We start from the raw sequence: 18,742 nt of genomic DNA, 5'->3' as shown, positions 1-18,742 counted from the left end.
AAGATCATGCATTCCAAGACCGAGTTGGCTGAAAGGTGCAGCGTGCCCCTCTCGACGTTGTCCACAATATTGAAGAACAAGTCGAAGGTGCTGGAGGTCTACAGCAAGACATATTCTTCGAAGCAGTCGCGAGTACGGGCTCCCACATACCAAGATGTGGAATCAGTTTTACTTCGCTGGCTGCAGAAAACAAACACAGCCCATCTCCCCGTCAATGAAATACTGCGGAAGAAGGGCAACGACTTGGCTCTGCAAAATGGGCACGAAGAGTTCAAGTGTAGCAATGGATGGCTCAGCCATTTTAAAGAGTGCAATAATTTGACCTTCGTAGCTGTCTGTGGTGAGAGCGGCAGCACAAACGAGAGTGTCGTCGACAACTGGAAGAAACACACATTGGCTCCGTTGCTGAACGAGTACGGTGCAGACGATGTGTACAACCTTGACGAGGCAGCCCTTTTTTACAATGTGCTGCTCATAAAAACGTTCGCAGCGAAGGACACTGCAGTCAAGGGTTGAAAGCTGGGCAAGGAAAGAATTACCGTTCTGTTCGGCGCGAAAATGTGTGGCAAACACAAGCTGCCGCTACTCGTAGTTGGAAAAAGTGGGAAGCCTCGCTGCTTTAAATATGCATGGCTGCCGCCAAGGGATGAGCCTATTTACAGGCACAACAAGAAAGCCTAGGTCACAGGTGCAATATCTGAAGATTACGTTCAGCAGCTTGACCGCAAGTTTGCTGCCACAGGCAGGAATGTACTATTCGTTGTTGATAATTGCCCGGCGCATGATGACATCCCACACCTGAAAGCTATCAGGATGGTATTTCTTTCTTCGAAAACCACGTCGATCTCACAGCCAATGGACCAAGGTGCCATTCACCACACGAGGAAGATTTATCGCCACCACCTGCTCAAGCGCATGCTCCTTTGCTATGAAAATGGCAAGGAGTACACCATTGACCTCCTCGGGGCCATATGTCTTATTGTGTATGCATGGAAGCAAGTGGAACCCACTTTGATCATGCAGCGTTTTGAACATGCTGGCTTCTTGAAGGAAAGCACCGTCGAAGCTGGTGCTGACTATTCGTGTGCACTTGATGAAGAAGGAGCCGAATATTGCGACCGCATCAATGCGGTCTGCACAGAGGATAGCGAATCCGGTGCAGTCCGCTTCGCCGAGAATCCGAACTTTGAAAATGATCAACAAACGTGTTACTCAGACTTGGAGAGTGAAGCTACTGCTGGTGTGACCATGTGCGATGACCGCGACGACGACGACGCTAACGAGCCCTCCCGAACACCAGCTCTCGGGGAAGTTATCGGATCGCTGAACGTTATCCACAGTTTTGTTGAGTGCCACGGAGAAGATTCTCAAATGCGGCACGTAGTCGGCCAACTAGAAAACATGACCCTTGGAGCCCCGAACTACAAGATCCGGCAAACCAACATTCCTGATTACTTTAAGTAATCCAAAGATCGCCGAATAAAGGCAACGCATTCCTGCAGCGAAAATTTTTCCCTGGGTTGCATTTTTTTTGGAGTTTAGTTAATTCGAAAACCCGCTTAATTCAATAGATTATTTTGTGGTCCCGATGACTTTGAATTAACGAGGCTTTACTGTATCTAACTGTTGAGCATTAATTATTAGAGAAGTTATGGCTTGCATGAGGCTTAAAAAGGACTGTACTTGCTTATAAAAGCTTTCTTTCTAAATGGGCTCTTCATCAGGCTTGCAAATGAAGGCTGTTTGCGAGGATGTGGCCTCGGCAAAGCGAGCCATATGCAGTGTGGCGGAATGGGAGTGGGATGGTGTGCATGGGTAATCCCAATATCTTTTTATGAAAAGCCTTTTCTTGTCATAAAATTTGATAACCAGCACCTGCTCGTTTCGAAGTCACTCTGCATTAGCCCTTTCTGTAGGGCAAGCTGTATCGCTCGTACTTTGAGCAGATCAGTTGTGACAGGCTGCTGTGCCGATCGCTGCTCGTGCACGTATTCTGCAAGCAGCTCTTCTATTTCGGCGAAGCGGCCCTGCTTCGGTCCACTGAAACCCTTTTTTGTTGCTTTGCTGGCAAAAATATTCTCCTTCTGTTTGCGCCAGTCCCGCACGGAAGTTTCGGCAACTTTGAACGCCTGTAATGAGGCCTGATTTCCGTCCATCTCCACGCACATGATAAGTCTCCTTTTAAATGCGGCATCATGGTGGACTCGGTGTGTCTTTGCAGTCGGCGCTTCCATGCTGATTGAATAACCGAAGAAAACAGGAAGACAGGCGGTAGACTAGGTTACACCAGCGCCTGGTTACACATACAACATGAAGGTATGCATATGGAGGAAGCTACGGCCGCTAGGATAAAAGCGTGTACGAGGCGGCCCTTTTCCGAATGCCAATGGCAGTATGGTAACGCGGATTTAGCGTCGTACTCGACTCTCACGCGCATGCAATTTTTGGACCTGTTTTATCGGAAAAAAGGTGAGTGTTAGATTCGAGTAAATACGGTATTTAATATGAACATGCCGAGCTCACTCTATGTTATCATTGCTGTAGCCTCGTCGCTATAGCCCCGACCACACGCGCGCGCAAGCTCGCGTCCGCGCGCCCATGCATGCGCAGACAGCGCGGCATGGCTCACACGTGTTGAAACGCGGCACAATCTCGGTGAACCGCTCCTCTCTGTTATCGCGCGCATGTTTTCCTTTTCGCTGTCATCTCCTCGTTGCGGGACACGCAGAAAGTGTCTCCTGTGGCCCCCTCCAATGATGGACATTTTTCTCATCGACGCTGAAGTCCACCCCCGGTTTGAATGTACAATTTTTCATTTGAAAGCGGCACTATAGTGGCATTGCCTGTTTAATGCCATTACGATAACGCCACGTTATGGGCCACACCACACGCCGATATGACACAGGTTGAAATAGCGACATTGCTAGTGTACTTCAGTTGGCTACTGGCGCGGTTAATAGCGGCTGCGATACTGACTTTTCGAGATGGCACTGGCTATGCACCATATCTATCATATTAAATTACAACCTGGCACGTTCTTTAATATCCTCGAATCTAAGCCGACCCTAAAGTTTGGCATATGATTATTTGAAAAAAAAAAAAAAAAGAAAACTATCGGTCTAGATTTGAATAAATACCTATGGTAGGTATGGGGTGTCTGGTGCCAGTAATGTGAAATCTCCCAGAAGTGACTCATATCTTCAAAGGGGGTCGACTGAGAATACTGCCCCAGCAATGTCATAGAGCAGCCCTCCCACTCCTAGCAAACAGAGAGACTAACTAGCCCAACAAAAAGTGCTGCTTAAACAGAGAGAAACTGGAGACATACATTTGTGGTGGGAGGCTTCCACGAAAGGGTGATTGTCGACTTGAAAGAGGGGGGAACGTGAAACAGGTCCCGGATGAGAGCATTAATGTTGGACGTGGTCTTCAAGGCAGCAACCTTCAACTTGTTCTGCAGCAAGGGGGAAACAAAACAGAACAAGCAAAGGAATCAGATGAACCTCAGGGCAGAGATGTGCAACATTCTGTAACTCATGCTTTAAACAAACGCGACAATTGTTGACCCTTTGAGGCTTTTTGCTGCACATGTACGGCACCAGTCTTATGTTTGATACTTCATGCATTTGACACCAGTGCTTCCCGAGAGGTGCTCCCATCTCTATTGAGTCGCCTAATGTGATGTGATATTGCGTTTCCACTCACCGGTGTGCCCGACAAGACTTGTTTACCTACCAGCGCTTGATCACATCATGTGGTCGCACGCATGTTGTCTGCTACTTCTAAGGTGTTGAGCAAGATAAGAACAAGGTAAAAGCAGGAGCCAATGTTTCGACAAGTGGACTTATCTTTTTCAAGGTGTGTGCGTAGAGGAGATGCTATAAATTTTTTACGGCCGCTGCTATCGCATTCCTGGTGGCCCAGTGCAGCCAATGTTCAGATACTAATCAGTTTTCTTTTTCGTTGCCTTTGGTTGCAGTTCGCATATCCCGTACACAGTTGTAATTTCGGTACCTCTGTGGTGACTGCGCTAGTGTTTCTTTGTACTTTTTTCCGACGCGTCTGTCCTCCTGACGAAACAAGTTTTTGGGACAATGAATCAATAGCCATACATTTTGCTTGACATTTTTCTCCATTTCTTATTGTAAGTGTATTTGAGTGTGCACTGTCGATGAAAGTAAAGCATTTTTGAGACAAAATATTGCCTGCAAGAACTTTTTGCTCTACTCACGACTTCTTAAAAATTTCCTGCTATTGGAAACTGCAATACAAAAAATTGGCCACACAGCATGGTTTTTGATTTTAAAAATGCGACCACTCAAAGGGCTAATCAGGACTTTTCCTCCCCATCCACGTGGCCTCGACAGAGTCAATGCGTGTAGTGAGTTGAAATTCTTGGCACCATGCAATACTGTTAACTTTTTAAGCCCCACCTATACTTACTGCATAATGAAAGCTGTGTTTACTTGGAGATTTAAATCTAGAATGAAGGAACACCCGGCAAGTCCGAGAAGCGGTGCTGCAATAAGCAGCAACTCAGAAAGGAAAACTAACTGCAGATGTTTGACAAAAGCCATACTGCTGCTGTGCCAAGAAGCCCCCCTCCCCCTAGGTAGCTTTTCCGTTGCTCCATTTGCTGAACAACAGCGTTGCGCAATATGTGTGCCCTCCTCCTGCCCAGTGGCTCGTTCATGCTTGAAGAAATGAGGAGAGAAGTTTGCGTCACATCATGTCAAAACAACATCAAATTACGAAGTTTTGCATCCCAAAGCAACATGTAGGCTGTGAGAAAAACCTTAAGCTCTCTGGATTGATTTTGACCACCGGAGGTTCTTTGAACGTGTACAGCAAAAGCTCGTTAATTCACAACTCGTTAATTCAAAGTAGCCAGCGTGGTCTGTCCTACAATATATTGAAGGCAATATGCAACACATCCTGCTAATTCGCATTGAAATCTGCACCGCCAACAATAATTCGAACTCCACACTATCGTGGATAGGGAGAGTGCTAGTGCATGGGAGCACGTTGGCGACGCTGGCACCGCCACACGGGCCGCACAGCTTTGCTTTTTCTATCAGCGGCAAGGACGATAACACTGTCGCCGCGCGTTGTGTTCTTTGTGTACGAGTGAAAGCCTGCGAGGGTGACCTGGCAAATCTCTCCTGTCGTGCACGAGGCACAGGGTGAGGCGAGGGAGGGAGGGGGGATTTTCTTTTCCGGTGGCTGCTGCTTACAGCGTGGCCATGCGGGCGCTGCATCTTGAAAGCAATCTGCAACGTGGCCAAAGTGAACGTCCCTGTGGCTCTCATCTTCAAGCGATCTGCAACGCACAGTGCCGGTAGCTTCGTATGCGATCTACGTTTCGTTCGCATTGAAGTGAGAGCTGTACAAAGGTCACTTCGCTCGCTGCTACTGCCGCGTTTCCTCACTCCTGCGTTTTTCAGCAAGTTTCCACGGTCATCGAGCGAGATCTGCACATGCTTACCTGTGTGCACGTAACACCGTGCTTGTTAATTTAGTTAGTAAGCGAATGTTTACCAGTTTATACAGCCGATAAAACTACTATTCTTACTTCGTGAAGCTAACCACTAATTTGCTGCGTAATATTTTTTTCTCCACGCTAGTCAGCTCGACGAACACGTGGATGGAGCAAGAGCAATCCTGATGTCGGCCACATCGGACCGCATTGGCCGCGTCCGGTTATGTTGGCTGTGCCAGTGCTTCGAAGTATTGATGTTGTTGTTCACGCCAACATGATGTAGCGTGTGTGCACATGTGCTCACGCCACGTTGGGACTATATACGTAATTTTTTTTCTCCTACTTTCATTTGTTTGAATTTCGTATACATAAAACCTCGTTAAACCGTGTCCGATTAAACAGTAGTTTCGTTTTAAAAGTAGTAAAGTCAAATCCCCGACTCAGCGGCCATTGAACATAATGTGTTTTGTATCCGCATAAACCATACCAGCTTATTGCGTACGCATTGGTTAAAACGTAGCGTTTCAACTTTTCATTGCGCAAACACGGCGGTGCGTCGTCTTCATTGAGCAGCCCGGCAGAACAACAAGCCTCAGAGATAGGAACAATGACCTCCAAGCGCCCTGTGCATTTGTGCGTGAAGCCACATCAACATCATTTTGACGCTGTACCAGAGAGCGTTATGGCGTCATGCAAGCGAGGACTCGCGTCATGCCGAAGATGCCGGATGCTCAGCATAGAAAAAAAAATTGGTCATCGTCGTGCTATCGAACATGACACAAAGAAGTCGGCGCTGGCACGCAACAGGGATTTGCTGTTGACTACGGTGTGTGGCATTTGGAATGCGAAACAGTTGCTCGGCAGCGCTGCTGCGACTCCGAAGACATATCGGCTACGAGGCTTGACTTTTTACCATCGTTGCCTCTGTTGTTGCCAAAGTGTCGCCTAGCGACAGTGATAAGGATGACATGGAAAGTGACAGCACGGGCGATTCAGGCCCGACAGTGGCATAAGCTGCGCGTTACGTCAGCCTCATGAATGCAATCGTCGCGACGAGAACAGGGGCGCGATAACGTAACTCTATGCCAAATGAAAAGTATTCCAAACTCTGGCACCCAGCAATGAAAAAGGCACCCCGGGACTTCTGCAGCACTACTGCGCGCGTGCACGGAGAATACGTAACGCCAACGAGGAATCTGCCATGCGAGTGTTTGCCGAGAAGATGGGGCTGGCTGAAAAGCTGGCACGCGGCTTCAGTAAGTTTGAGGCTGCTGTCGTCGTGCTAGGCCACTGCGGCATCAAACGAAAATAACACTTTTGTCGCGCGAAGCGAATAAATACTGCATGTTTTTTTCCACCTTTCATAGCACTCTCTCTGAGTTCCGTTTTCGACAGGTAAGTGGGCGATATCATACTATTTCGTTTAAACAGTACCACCGTTTAGTACGTACTTTTTCCGAGCTCCGGCCAACTACGGTTTAACGAGGTTTCACTGTAATCTGAATTTTCGTAGCATCCCCGCGGAATTCGAATTAAGGAGCTTTTACTGTACCTAAATCTAGGCACAGGAGCACCTTTTCCTTTCGTCCCTATTGGAATGCAGCCGTGGAGGCTGGGTACTGGATCTGTGACTTCGTGCTCAGAAGCAGAGTATCACAGCTACTGAACAATCGTGGTGGGTCACACAAAAAGAGAGCTCTGCAAAGAACAGTTTCAGACAACAGAGGCAGTGCTAAGCTTGCCGTATTCTCAACTTCTTGCCTCTTACACACACTCTAAGGGAGGCCACCACCAGTACAGGAATCAAGTACTAGTACACTTGACACACTCCATCCTGTTCTGCATCCAACCTCCATCAGTAGCTGGCTCACATGCTACAACCACCGACCGATAACAAGGGACATGGAAAAGTTCGACAGCCTCGCGACAGTGCTACTGGTGATATACACTTAATGCATAAGGAGAACCGAAACTTCGGACTGCGCCAGTTCAGTAATTAAAACTGCGCCTGCACAACTGGCTGCTAATTTGGCCACAGAGTCGATCAGAAAGAGTGATATTTTTGTTTTGATACATTGCCTACGGTGTACGTTGCAGCATGGTTGCCAGCCATGTTGCTGGTGCCTTCTCAAAACAGAAACTAGCAAGACCTAGTCCATCTAGTAAGCCATCCGCCGCACAGAACAAGCCAAACCAAGCAGCTGTGCTCTAAAGACTGCATCTGCGATTTGTCGTGCAAGTTCCACGCGTCCAGCATTTGCTTATTACGTCAGTGACACGGTCCTGCGCGACTTCTCCGACTGCTATTGTGAATTTTTGTCAGCAAGTGCCATCAAGCAGCGGCTTGATGACACTTGCTCCATTTGCGATGTATGCACCGACGAGAATGGTAATAAGCGAGGGAAGTGCCGAGAAACGACTGTCAAACCTGCAATCATTTGGCTATAGCGACCCAGATGACTCTGTCATGTTAACAGGGGTTCGGTGCACGAGATCTCAGGCAAGTGTATGTGCACGCAGAAATGCATTGACAAGGTTTTTGGCCACTCGTGAAATACTTAATTTTTATAAAATCCGATATCTGAGTTTCCAATTATTCAAACTTTTAGACTGTTCCCATCAAGTACAAATCATTGATCGGCCACTGTAGACCAGTCTTCCCTCTTCTCGTTCAGGCTTTGTGGAGGAAGTCTGTAAGATGCCAGGTGAAATATAGTAAGAACCAACCATGTTCTGAAAACCAAGAGCTCTAGAATGAGAGATAATATTACAATAAAGCCTCTCTTTTGTATTCTTGTTTATATGTTTGTATACCTGCCAACCTGGCGAGATGAAAAATCGGGAGACCTTTTATTCGTGCCAACGGGGAGGGGGTTCAAACTTTCAGACAGTGTTCGATGACTCCTTTTGCAGGGACCTTGCAGTAGTACGCTTTGCTCACTTCAAAAATTTGTTCGAGTAGCTTTGCTCAAAACATGGTCCAGACTGACAGCCCTTCACTAGCAGCAGGTGTTGGAGGGTTGTGTTGCACACTGATGAGCGGAATTTAGTCCTAGTTTTTCGCGCCGTGCTAAAATCCTCTCACACTCTGCCTTGCTATGCGGTATCACCAGTAAATCGAGCACCACCTTAGCAACTCGGTGAAACATGTTTTCCATCAGTGTTTTTCATTTTTCCAACCATAGACCACAGCACGTCCCACCTTTTTTCATTCAGAATGTGCTCTTGAAGACTGTACGCCTGTAGTGTGGCAAACTCAGCTTCGAGAGCATCTAACGCGTCTTCAGTAGATTCATTGGAATCTCGGGGCAGCAGCTGACGGAAACTCTGAATAAAAAAACGAAGACTCGAGAACGATGCCTGTGAAATAAATTTCAGGTTGGCCACCTCCGCATTCTTCTAAGTTGCATTGACATCCATACAGCTCTGCCTCGTCGCATTTCGGAAACATTTTCCGTAGAAGAGGCCCAACGTGGTCGCTGACACTAAGGGCTAGGTTGTGTTCGACGAGGAATCTCATAAACAGGCACTCCACACGCATGACACTGTCGTCACAGTTGTTCCGAAGAAAGTTCAATATGTTGTCTTGCTGCGCAGCAGTGCACCGTGGAAACATGCAGTTTCAAGTCGTTTTTGCCACCGTGTGCTGACGTCGCATCCACACATACAAAATGCATAAGGTTCTCATTTTCTTGATGTCACTTTAGAAGCACGGAAATTCAGAATTATAAGATCGCAAAAACTTCTGCAAATACCTTTTCTTGGGCTTTGATAGCGCCATGGCATCAAGCACAGGAGGATTGTAACTTTACACGGTGCACCGCGTGCCCACGGCCTAGCCAACACTAATTATACACACAAGCAGCAACGCCTTGCAAGCAGCAGCAACAAGATGCACCATCGAGGAAGGCCTGCATGTAATGCAAGAGCTACATTGGCTCTGGCTTTTGTCGGCCTACTAGGCACCGTAGTCGGCTGTTTAGTCGATAATACCAATGGTGATAGTGCAGCCGTTGTTGGCAATGCTGACGATTACGATGTGGCTTTAGATTTCGCAGTGCCGGTATCGCAAGAACCATTATTGCGCGAACAGAGACCACTTTTCAGGAGATATAAGACAGTGATCGTACGATCGGAAAGTTCAATAAAAAATCGGGAGTCTCCCGGGAGAATCAGGAGGGTTGGCAGGTATGTGTTTGGCATTGTTTCCACACAAAAGCAAAAATGCTGGTCATCAGCTTAAAAAAAAAAGACAAGAAAAAAAAGAGCACCACCTTCCAGACTCAAAAAAGTGGCTCATCCTTATATGTACTGTACATCTGAAATGTGGCCACATACCTCGTCTGACTTCAGCTCGGAGGGTTTTTTCCCTTGAAGCGCCAAGCGAAGTTTTTTTATGTAGCCCTGGACACCACGTGCAAGGTACTGCAACCTGAAACAAATGGAAAAAAAGTACAGGAAAATGTGAGACAAAACAGAGAAACGAAGTACATTCATTAGGTACGCTCTCTCATTATATTCAATTCTTCATTGTTAGCCACATGATGATGTGGCTAACATTTGCCTTCTGTGACTGAAAGAATAATGGATGAACTCTCCTGTTCTTTGTTTGTATTTTCACTTAGCAAGATTGCTCAGTATAGGAATCTATGCTGCACATATTAACAAAATCCATGTTCTTCATACAGCAGCCGAATCTTGGTGATACGAATCTCTTGGGACGGCACGAAAAATTCATATTACTCGAAGTTCTTATCAACCAAAAGTATAAAGAAATCAGGAGATTTCCAACTTGGGCAAATTTTAGGTTTCATAATATTTTTTTTTCTCTGCAATTTTCTTTTTCTGCCATGTGTCTGGAGCCACAGCGAGCAGACTTGCCACGGCACCCTGCTGCGGCCACGGTATCTACGCTACGTAGCGAAAGCAGCTACACGTAACTGCAGTGCGTTTGCTATGTGCACGACAAGGGCTGGAGTGTGTGCTTGCGCTCATGTGCTTCAGTCTGGCTGTGCTACATGGTGCGGACCAGCTTTGCGCTGCATCAGCTTGGCCAAGGCATAGTATCCACATTCAAACTGCATGTTTTAAAGCGTTGTCAACAGCTCAATGCGAAGTGATGTCTGCCAAGGCGTCTAGCCAGCAGCTGCCAGGGGTGAGTGCACACTGGCAAGCATAGTGTGGTCTGACCTTAAGTTTCGCGTGATTCGAGGCTATCACTGAAATTAGCGAGTCCCGACAGCTACGACATTGATAAGCAGCATGTGCCAAGTTTCCTTCCTGCATGAGCGGGCACGGCCGAGCGTGAGCCGACAATCTTCCGGAAGTACGTAATTGTTGTCGAAATTTGAAGCGCAGACTTTTGCCAACTTCAGACTGTTTAGTAAGCTGTGTCAAAAAATATACACACTAACAGCAGGAAGAATCGCACTGATCCAAACACGCTTCTTGACTGATGTCAGCCACAAGGCCAAACGCAGTGTTCTATGGAAATCTGCCCCTGCCGACATCAAGACTGCTGCTGGCAGCCCCGCAATGGATGAGGAGGCTTCTGTTGAAAAGCGCATGCTTAAAAAAAAAAAGATCAGAAAAGAAAAAGCAGCAGCAGCAGCCGCTGTGCGCTTTGCTTGTGTGCCCCATGTGTTGCACACGAGTGCATAATTTTGATGAGAGGCTCACAGCAGCGAATGCTATCCGTAGAATGCTTTCTTCTACCATACCAGAAGGGGGGTTGGGCTATAAAGGCTCAAACTAGTGAGTACAGCGGACAGGTTGGTGTACAGTATTTACTAGATTCAAACGCGCCCTCGATTGTAATGTGCACCCGTTTCACAGTACCGCACACCTCATTCTGCGGCAATGCGTGGCAATGCACTGTACACAACTATTTCCAGTGACTCACAGAATGTGCGCAAACGAGCGAAACGTGAAATTTTGCACAGAAGCTGCTCTACATCAACACTATGTGAAACTAGGGTTTGCTCGAGGTCCTAAATTGCACTGCAGTTGGCCTTTAAGGCCAAGTCTGCGTGACCTACCTGAGTTTGAAGTCCCGGAGCCGTTCAGCCGATTCGTCGGCGGTGAGGAACTGCGGGTTTCGTTTTGCCAGCTGGTGGAAGCCGTACATGAGGCACTCCACGTGGCTGAGCTGCAGCTCGGGCTCAGCCTGCTGGTCTGACGTATTCTCAGTCTCCTCCCCGGCCGGAGGTAGTGGCATGAGCTCCTGTTAACGCCAAGGCAGGACATGGTATACAGTGTAGACCGTTTATAAGTTGTCAGAATAACAAATACTTGCACTGTAAGTGGTACTGCAGCACTACACCTATAACTTGATATAACAAAGACAGTAAAATTGGCACTTTACTTCCTTATACATCGACTCCCAATAATTAGAAGCCGTTTGATTGGAATTCTCAGTTAATTAGAAGTGAAGTGCTGGTCCCGTCAGTTTTGCATGTAATACTATGGAAGAAATCGCTCGATAATTCGAAGACCTCATCCAGTAATATTGTTTAATTGGAAGTTAATTTTCAGCCGGGATCCTCGAGGTGAGCGTCATTCTTTGGTAGAATGTGCAATTTTTCAAGTGCTGCAACAGCTCCATGCTCTGCGTTAGTGTCATCGCCACCACAGCCGTCCGCAACGCCGCCCTTCTGGGAGCGGCGCGATTATTCATTGCTATGGCTGTCGTGGCCTCCGTGATCAGCTCCGGCCACGCGGGTGCCATAGGTGCACGCATCACTGCATACTGGCAGTGTTGAGATTGTGCGAGATTAGGCTTGCAGCGTGCGCAGCGTATGTCGAGGCGTGTGTTGGTCGAGTGCCTTTGTGTGGGTAGCTCGTTGGCTAGGTTATTCCGTGGGTGATCCTACGCTTCGGAATTGACTGTACGTAGTCGCACAGTTGATAGCCATGGCAAACCGTGGCTTTTATTGCATGCTCGACCTGGCAACGAAAGTCGAGGTTTTGAAGGAAGTTGAGAAGGGAGGTGCCACGAAACAAGACATAGCGCGAAAGTACGGGATCAAGCCAAACACGCTCTCAAACTACACCAAGAACAAGCGCACAATAATGGATGCATTTGAGAACGACAAGTTCAAGACGTTTCGGAAGCGAATGCGCACCAGCGCTTACCCAGAGTTGGAGAAGGCTCTGCTGGTTTGGAATAGGGAGGCCCAGAGCAACAAACTTCCTTTCAGCAGAGACATCGTTGCTATGAAAGCCCGAACGTTTGCAGCAATGTTAGAGATCGATGATTTAGTTTCGTCAGATGGATGGCTGACGTGCTTCAAAGATCGCCATGTCCTGGTTTTTAAGAGCATGTGTGGTGAAAAAGCGTCCGTTAACCAGGAAACATGCGCCACGTGGAAGGACGAAAAGCTGTGTGAATATCTCAGCGAATACAAACCAGAAGACATCTTCAATGCAGATGAGACTGCACTCTTCTATCGTCTTCTACCAGAGAAGACCCTGACATTCAAGGACGACGACTGTGCCGGGGGAAAATGCAGCAAGGAGAGGGTGTCTGTGCTGATCACGGCAAACATGACTGGCACGGAACGATATCGCTTACTTGTGATCGGGAAAGCTGCCAAGCCGAGATGTTCTAAAGGGTTAAGACACTGCCTGAGGACTATGGGTCGAGCAAAAAAAGCCTGGATGACCGCCGAAATCTTCAGGAGCTGGATAACCAAATTGGACCGCAAGTTTGTTTCTTCGTACCGCAAGGTGTTGTTCTTTGTGGATCACTGCAGTGCTAACGTGAATGTGCCAACCTTGTTGTTCTTTGTGGATCACTGCAGTGCTAACGTGAATGTGCCAACCTTGAGTGCAATACGCCACGCATTTTTGCCTGCAAACACAACAGCTGTTTTGCAGCCAATGGACCAAAGCATCATCAAGATTGGTAAAATCCTGTAGAGGCGGCAGCTCCTCAAGCGCATGATTTTGTGTATGGATAACTCTGCAAAATACGAGGTGAACCTGCTCAGTGCCATCCACATGTTAGCATGATCATGGGATCGTGTGAAGCAAGAAACAATTGCAAACTGCTTCAGGGCTTGCGGTTTTGCGGCAGTTTCTTCGGAGGGTGCCTCTGCAATTTCATCGGAGGAAGCATCAACAAGTGAGCTTGACGGCACTGATTTTGGTGATGCTCTCGGGGACGTCAATTTTGAAGATTATGTCGCCATAGACAAGGCGGTCGAAACGTGCAGTGCACTGACGGATAATGAGATTGTGGAGATTATTCGGCCCGAGGAAGCGACCCAAAAAAGCGACAATGACGTTGAAGACGAGCTGCAACCTAAGGCTGCCGATGCAGCTGCAGGCCTTGCTCTCGCGGAGCACTTCTTTGCAGCTGAAGGTAATGCGAAAGAAGTGTTCCGCCACATCTGCAGCCTGCAGAACTTGCTTTCAGCAACGTGATTCGGAAGATGCAGAGCAAGATGACCGATAATTTTTTTTAGAGGAAATACTAGATTTCGCTACTAATAAGGAGCTGTTTTTGTGTTTTGTGCTTAATTGGAAGTTCGTTTAATTCGAAGTTTTTTGCGGTCCCCGTGAACTTTGTATTAACGGATGTCGACTGTATAGAAATTCAACCTTTCATGTAAGGAGCAGTTGGTCATCGATTTGAAAACACAGTTTTTACACAGAAGAGGCCGTTAAAAATGTGGGCAATGTATGAATTTCATCAGTGAATTTCCCAATGAATTTCAACAACAACAACAAAGGTAAGCTTATAATTAAGGATTAGTTTTAAGCTGGCTCTAGCACGCATATTATTAAGAATATTGGTCTGAAAATTGCCCGTGTTTTACAATCGGATATGAAACCAAGACCATGTTTATGGGTGTTCGCAACAATTTACCACGAGAGCCAGCATCACTGCCACCGCCTTGAAAAGATGGTGGCAGAACATCTTTACGTGTAGGATAGTGGCAACGAGTCATATTCAGGCATGAATTACAAAAGCTCATTCAAAAGAGAAGTTATGTGCTAAGCTAGCAGTAACAGTCATATCAAATGCTTTTAGCACTCCAGAGACTTGCACGTGTCGCAGCATGATATGGCGAAGTGGTTAGTCTAGGTGTGGGCCGCCATCTAATCGGCAATTGTATCAGTGGTTTGAGAAATGCAAAATTTCAAATGTAAAGAAATTTCAAGAAGGGTGATGTGTTGTCATTTATATACAAGAAATTGTTAGTGAGTGACGACAATGGATACGAAGTGTAAGGAAATTTTCATTCTACGAGGGTAAGCCCTCAGAATTCATCTCATTTCTGACTGCAAGAATAGGACAGGCTACATTATCCTTTCTTTTTTTCCATTATAAAATTGACTGCACATGAGAATGAAGCAGTGGGGTGTTTGGATGTTTTTCCCCCTAGACTCTAAAATACGACGTGCCAGAGAATTAAATTGATTGTGTTGCTCCCACCAAGGTTGAACTATTGGAAATAGACTGCATTCTCATGTGGAAGCTACATACAGCTGCCATTCACTGCAGTGGTTTCTTGGCATTTAACATCTTCACAGCTCTTGCTTTTGCATGTCAGTCAAGAGGAATGAAGTTGTGACGGGGGACTTGGTATTACAATGAAACCTTATTAATTAGAATTTTACGGGACTAAAAAAAAATGTCAGAATTACCTAAACGTTGAATTACCGAGGGTATCAAGAAAACAATAACAAACAAATGCTGACTATGTCAACAGGCTTTTATTTCCTGAATGAATCAGCAAATAATGTTTCCGTATTGCATAAAAGCAGTGTGGAAGCTGCAGTTTTTGTCGTCTAGTGTTTGATTAGCGCTTGCAGCGGTGAAGGCCCTGCAACTTCGCAGCACAGCCGCAGCGCACATTTTCACCTGAGACAAGCTTTTGACTACCGCACGCACATCTCGATTATTTTTTTTGCCAGTGGGTGCTCCTCGACCAATCGTCTGTCCATCGTGATGTAGCCGATGCTCTTCATCCTCAACAGCTTTGCACTGAGTCAAAAACTATTATTTGATGCAACGACTGCTAACAAAACCGAGGCCGCCACTGACGCAATCAGATAGCAATGTTGTGGTTCTGAAGGCCTGCAGCCGATGCACGCAACAAGTCAAAATGAAACTACGGTTTACTGCAACAACTGAGGACGAAACCGCGGTCGCCATTGATGTGATTATGGATGGCGGTTGGCCATTTTGGAGGCATGTGGCCAACACATACAACAAGTCAAAATTAAACTATCGTTTACTGTAACAACTGGGGACGAAACTGCGGTCACCACTGATACGATCAAGAATGGCGGCTAGCTGTTTTGAAGGCATGAGACCGATGCGCACATCGAATCGAAATGAAACTACCGTATTTACACGATTGTAAGTCGGCCACTTTTTTAAATTTGAAAGTCTGAAGTTGGGGGGTCGACTTACAATCGAAACCAAAACATGGCCCCGCCAAAAAAGCGAGACCCACGGGAGCTACAACGTAATTACAATTTTATGTTTGCTCTGTGGCCCTACCTGTATCTTTTGGCTATCCCGCGTGTTTGCTCACTTTTGGAAGGGTTTTTCAACATTTTTGAGAGTTTTACAGTGCATGCAACACTCATGGGGGGGGGGGGGGGGGGTCAATAGTTGATGGAAGCGCCGCTGTTCCTATTTGCGGCGGCACCCTCAGAACGGCGGCGCTTGTGGGGAGTATCGGAAGTTCATAGAAAAGCAGACACCGCTCGCAGGTTTCTCTTTCTCTGTTGAAAGGCATTGGCATTGGTTTGACGCTTTCCACTTGACTGCTGGCTACGTGCTACTTCTATGCTTCCCCAGTCGTCATGAGTGCTCCAGGCCCACTAATCGTTCGGCACTCGTTCACAGCAGCGTTCAAGAGGGCTGCCATCCTTTACGCCGAAGAAACAAATCACTGCGCAGCGGGCCGCAATTTCGATGTTTCTGAACGTGTGGTGCGAGAGTGGTGACTGCAGCGAAGCGAAATTTTCACCTGTGACGGCAAGTGAGAAATTTCTCACATGCCGAAGTCTGGACGCTTTCCGGAGCTGTAGGCTAGCTTGCGGCGTACGTCGGTGAAATGCGTGATCGGTCCCTACCAGTGAAGTGCGACATGGTCATGAAACAAGCCGGGACCTTCGCCTTAATTTTAAGGCCCTGCTCCACCGTGAGTACGAGTGGCTGGCGGCAGAAAACTGCGAAATTACGCCAACTGGAGCTGTCAAAAGAGCGTCCCTGACGGCTTCGTGTGGTTGGGTGCATTCTGCGTGGGCTGCTGTGCCACAAGATGTTCTGGTGCGGTCGTTTGCCAAATGTGAAATTTTGCTGGACCACGACGCGCTGTGGGACCGCAGCAACGATGACGATGGCAGCGCTAGTGAAGACGAGTAGTCCGGTGACCATGTCAGCTACTAATAAATTTTCGTTATCGAATGCGCCCGCGGGTATGCTCTCTCTCTCTCTTTTTTTTTCCTGTCACCCGATATGGGGGGGCCGACTTACATTCGAGTCGACTTACAATCGTGTAAGTATGGTACTGTTTGCTGCAACTGCTGCAGATGAAACTGCAATGGATGAAATCGACGAGATCATAGATGGTGACTAATAAGCAGTTATGAAGGCACGCGACCAACGCGCGTGCCGAGCAGTACGAAACTGCTGTTTGCCAGAACTGCTGTGGACGAAACTGTGGTGGCTATCAATGTGACCATGGACGGCAACTATGCAGTCTGGAAGGCATGCTGGTCAATGCGGTGTTATGCGTGACAATAAATGCAAGAATTAAGGCTTTAAAGACACAAATAGGCACGAAGCGTTCCAGCATTGCTGTCATTCATGTATGATTATCGCTGATTAATATGGCAATGCAGATTCCACCACCTCATTTTGGTTGGACACTAGCGCAGTCTTTGCTCTCCTGTGTCGCACATTTGCAGCACTCTGCGCTCACCGAGCTCTGAGAGTTGTCCAATTTAAACAATGTGTGGTCAAGCACGTCCGAATTAACAAGAGTTTGATTATGTTAAATAATGCATACGCCTGCCGGGACCAGAGGATGAGTCCGAACCACCCAATTTGGCTAATTAACGAGGATTTCCATTAGTTTCTTTTCATTTCCATTTCCAGGGACCCTTTAATTAAATTTTGGTAGACATGTTGGAAGCATATTTGTATGACAGAAGGTATGCCATTGCACTTAGCGCCTAACGGTGCTGTACGCTAAGGGCACCAGGCTCACATTGTTTGGGAGTACCATTCAGAAAACATGGGAGTTCAGTAGGGAGCTCAATGTTCTGGTTGTACTCACCAGAAGCTTCTCAAAGACCAGCTTGAGACATGCCTGCAGATCTTCAGCTGAGAGGTTCGTGGCAAAGGGCACCATTTCAGCCAATAGTTTGAGGAGTTCCAAGGTCTCGGCATCCAACAAGGGCTGGCCAGGAAGCACTTGTTGACACAGGTGGGTGACAAACTTTGATGATGACACGTATGGCTGCACAGAGTGGACGGTTTAGATTGATTGTTCTTTGACATTAGTGCGAACGGCAATTCAAGATTCTCTTTCCGGGTACACAGAATGCAGACTGAAATGTCCAAAAGCAAGTTCCGATTTTCCCACCTGTAGAACTTGGCACATTAGTTTAAGGGACTCCGACTTTACTCATCTGTCTTGTGCATATATGACATCATGTTAAAAAATTGTACAGCTAGCAATGCTAGCTGAAATGCTGCTGCAGTTGTGTTGCAACAAAGCACTGATTGCGTAATTACCCAAAAGTGAAAAGAACTGCCATGGTTGCGAAGCTTAAAAGCCTTTATACTTTGACAGAAATCTCAGAGTTTTCATTGTAACTAATGTCGATTACATGTGCTGCTGCAAAGGTGTGCATAACATTTTTGCTTGTGGGTCCACTGTGGACTTCTACCACACTGACTACTGATGAGGCTTCCTAGGTGAGGCGCTGCCAACAGCAGACTCAAAATCACCTTTTGGTGACAGCAGGCACCTCTGCCCTTGTGTTGGCGGGCGGGTGGAGGTTTGGGTTTTGTTCCGCAGGCGGTTTGTTTCTTGCGCTCGCAAAACTGACAGCTACCTCGTTACTAATCGCTCAAAGGGCGACCACCTGTTTGTCGCTCGTTTAGTGCTCACAGGGTTGCGTATAGAAAGGATGCCACCGTGCATGCGTCTCCTTTTCTTTTCTTTTTTTTTGGAGACTCGCAAAAACTAATTGCCTCTGGTTGGCGATATGATGATTAGCGGAAGTTTG

General features: G+C 47.0%; 1 protein-coding gene across 2 annotated transcripts in view; it reads right to left on the bottom strand.

Moving 5' to 3' along the window:
* The window catches only part of cass (apoptosis inhibitor cassowary), a 38,189-nt gene that overhangs the window by 9,018 nt on the left and 10,429 nt on the right, over window positions 1-18,742 (bottom strand). For both annotated transcript variants that reach the window (XM_075690306.1, XM_075690308.1), the window contains 4 exons: window positions 17,785-17,967; window positions 11,518-11,702; window positions 9,818-9,911; window positions 3,329-3,454 (listed from right to left, as the gene is read on the bottom strand). In XM_075690306.1, the coding sequence (XP_075546421.1) occupies window positions 3,329-3,454; window positions 9,818-9,911; window positions 11,518-11,702; window positions 17,785-17,967 (588 nt within the window). The remainder of the gene's footprint in view (window positions 1-3,328; window positions 3,455-9,817; window positions 9,912-11,517; window positions 11,703-17,784; window positions 17,968-18,742) is intronic.

This window comes from Dermacentor variabilis, chromosome 4 (assembly GCF_050947875.1).
Source record: "Dermacentor variabilis isolate Ectoservices chromosome 4, ASM5094787v1, whole genome shotgun sequence".
In the NCBI taxonomy this organism is placed as follows: Eukaryota; Metazoa; Arthropoda; class Arachnida; order Ixodida; family Ixodidae; genus Dermacentor; species Dermacentor variabilis.
The sequence above is the reverse complement of the archived record's forward strand: the minus strand, read 5'-3'. Positions and strand labels throughout refer to the sequence as shown.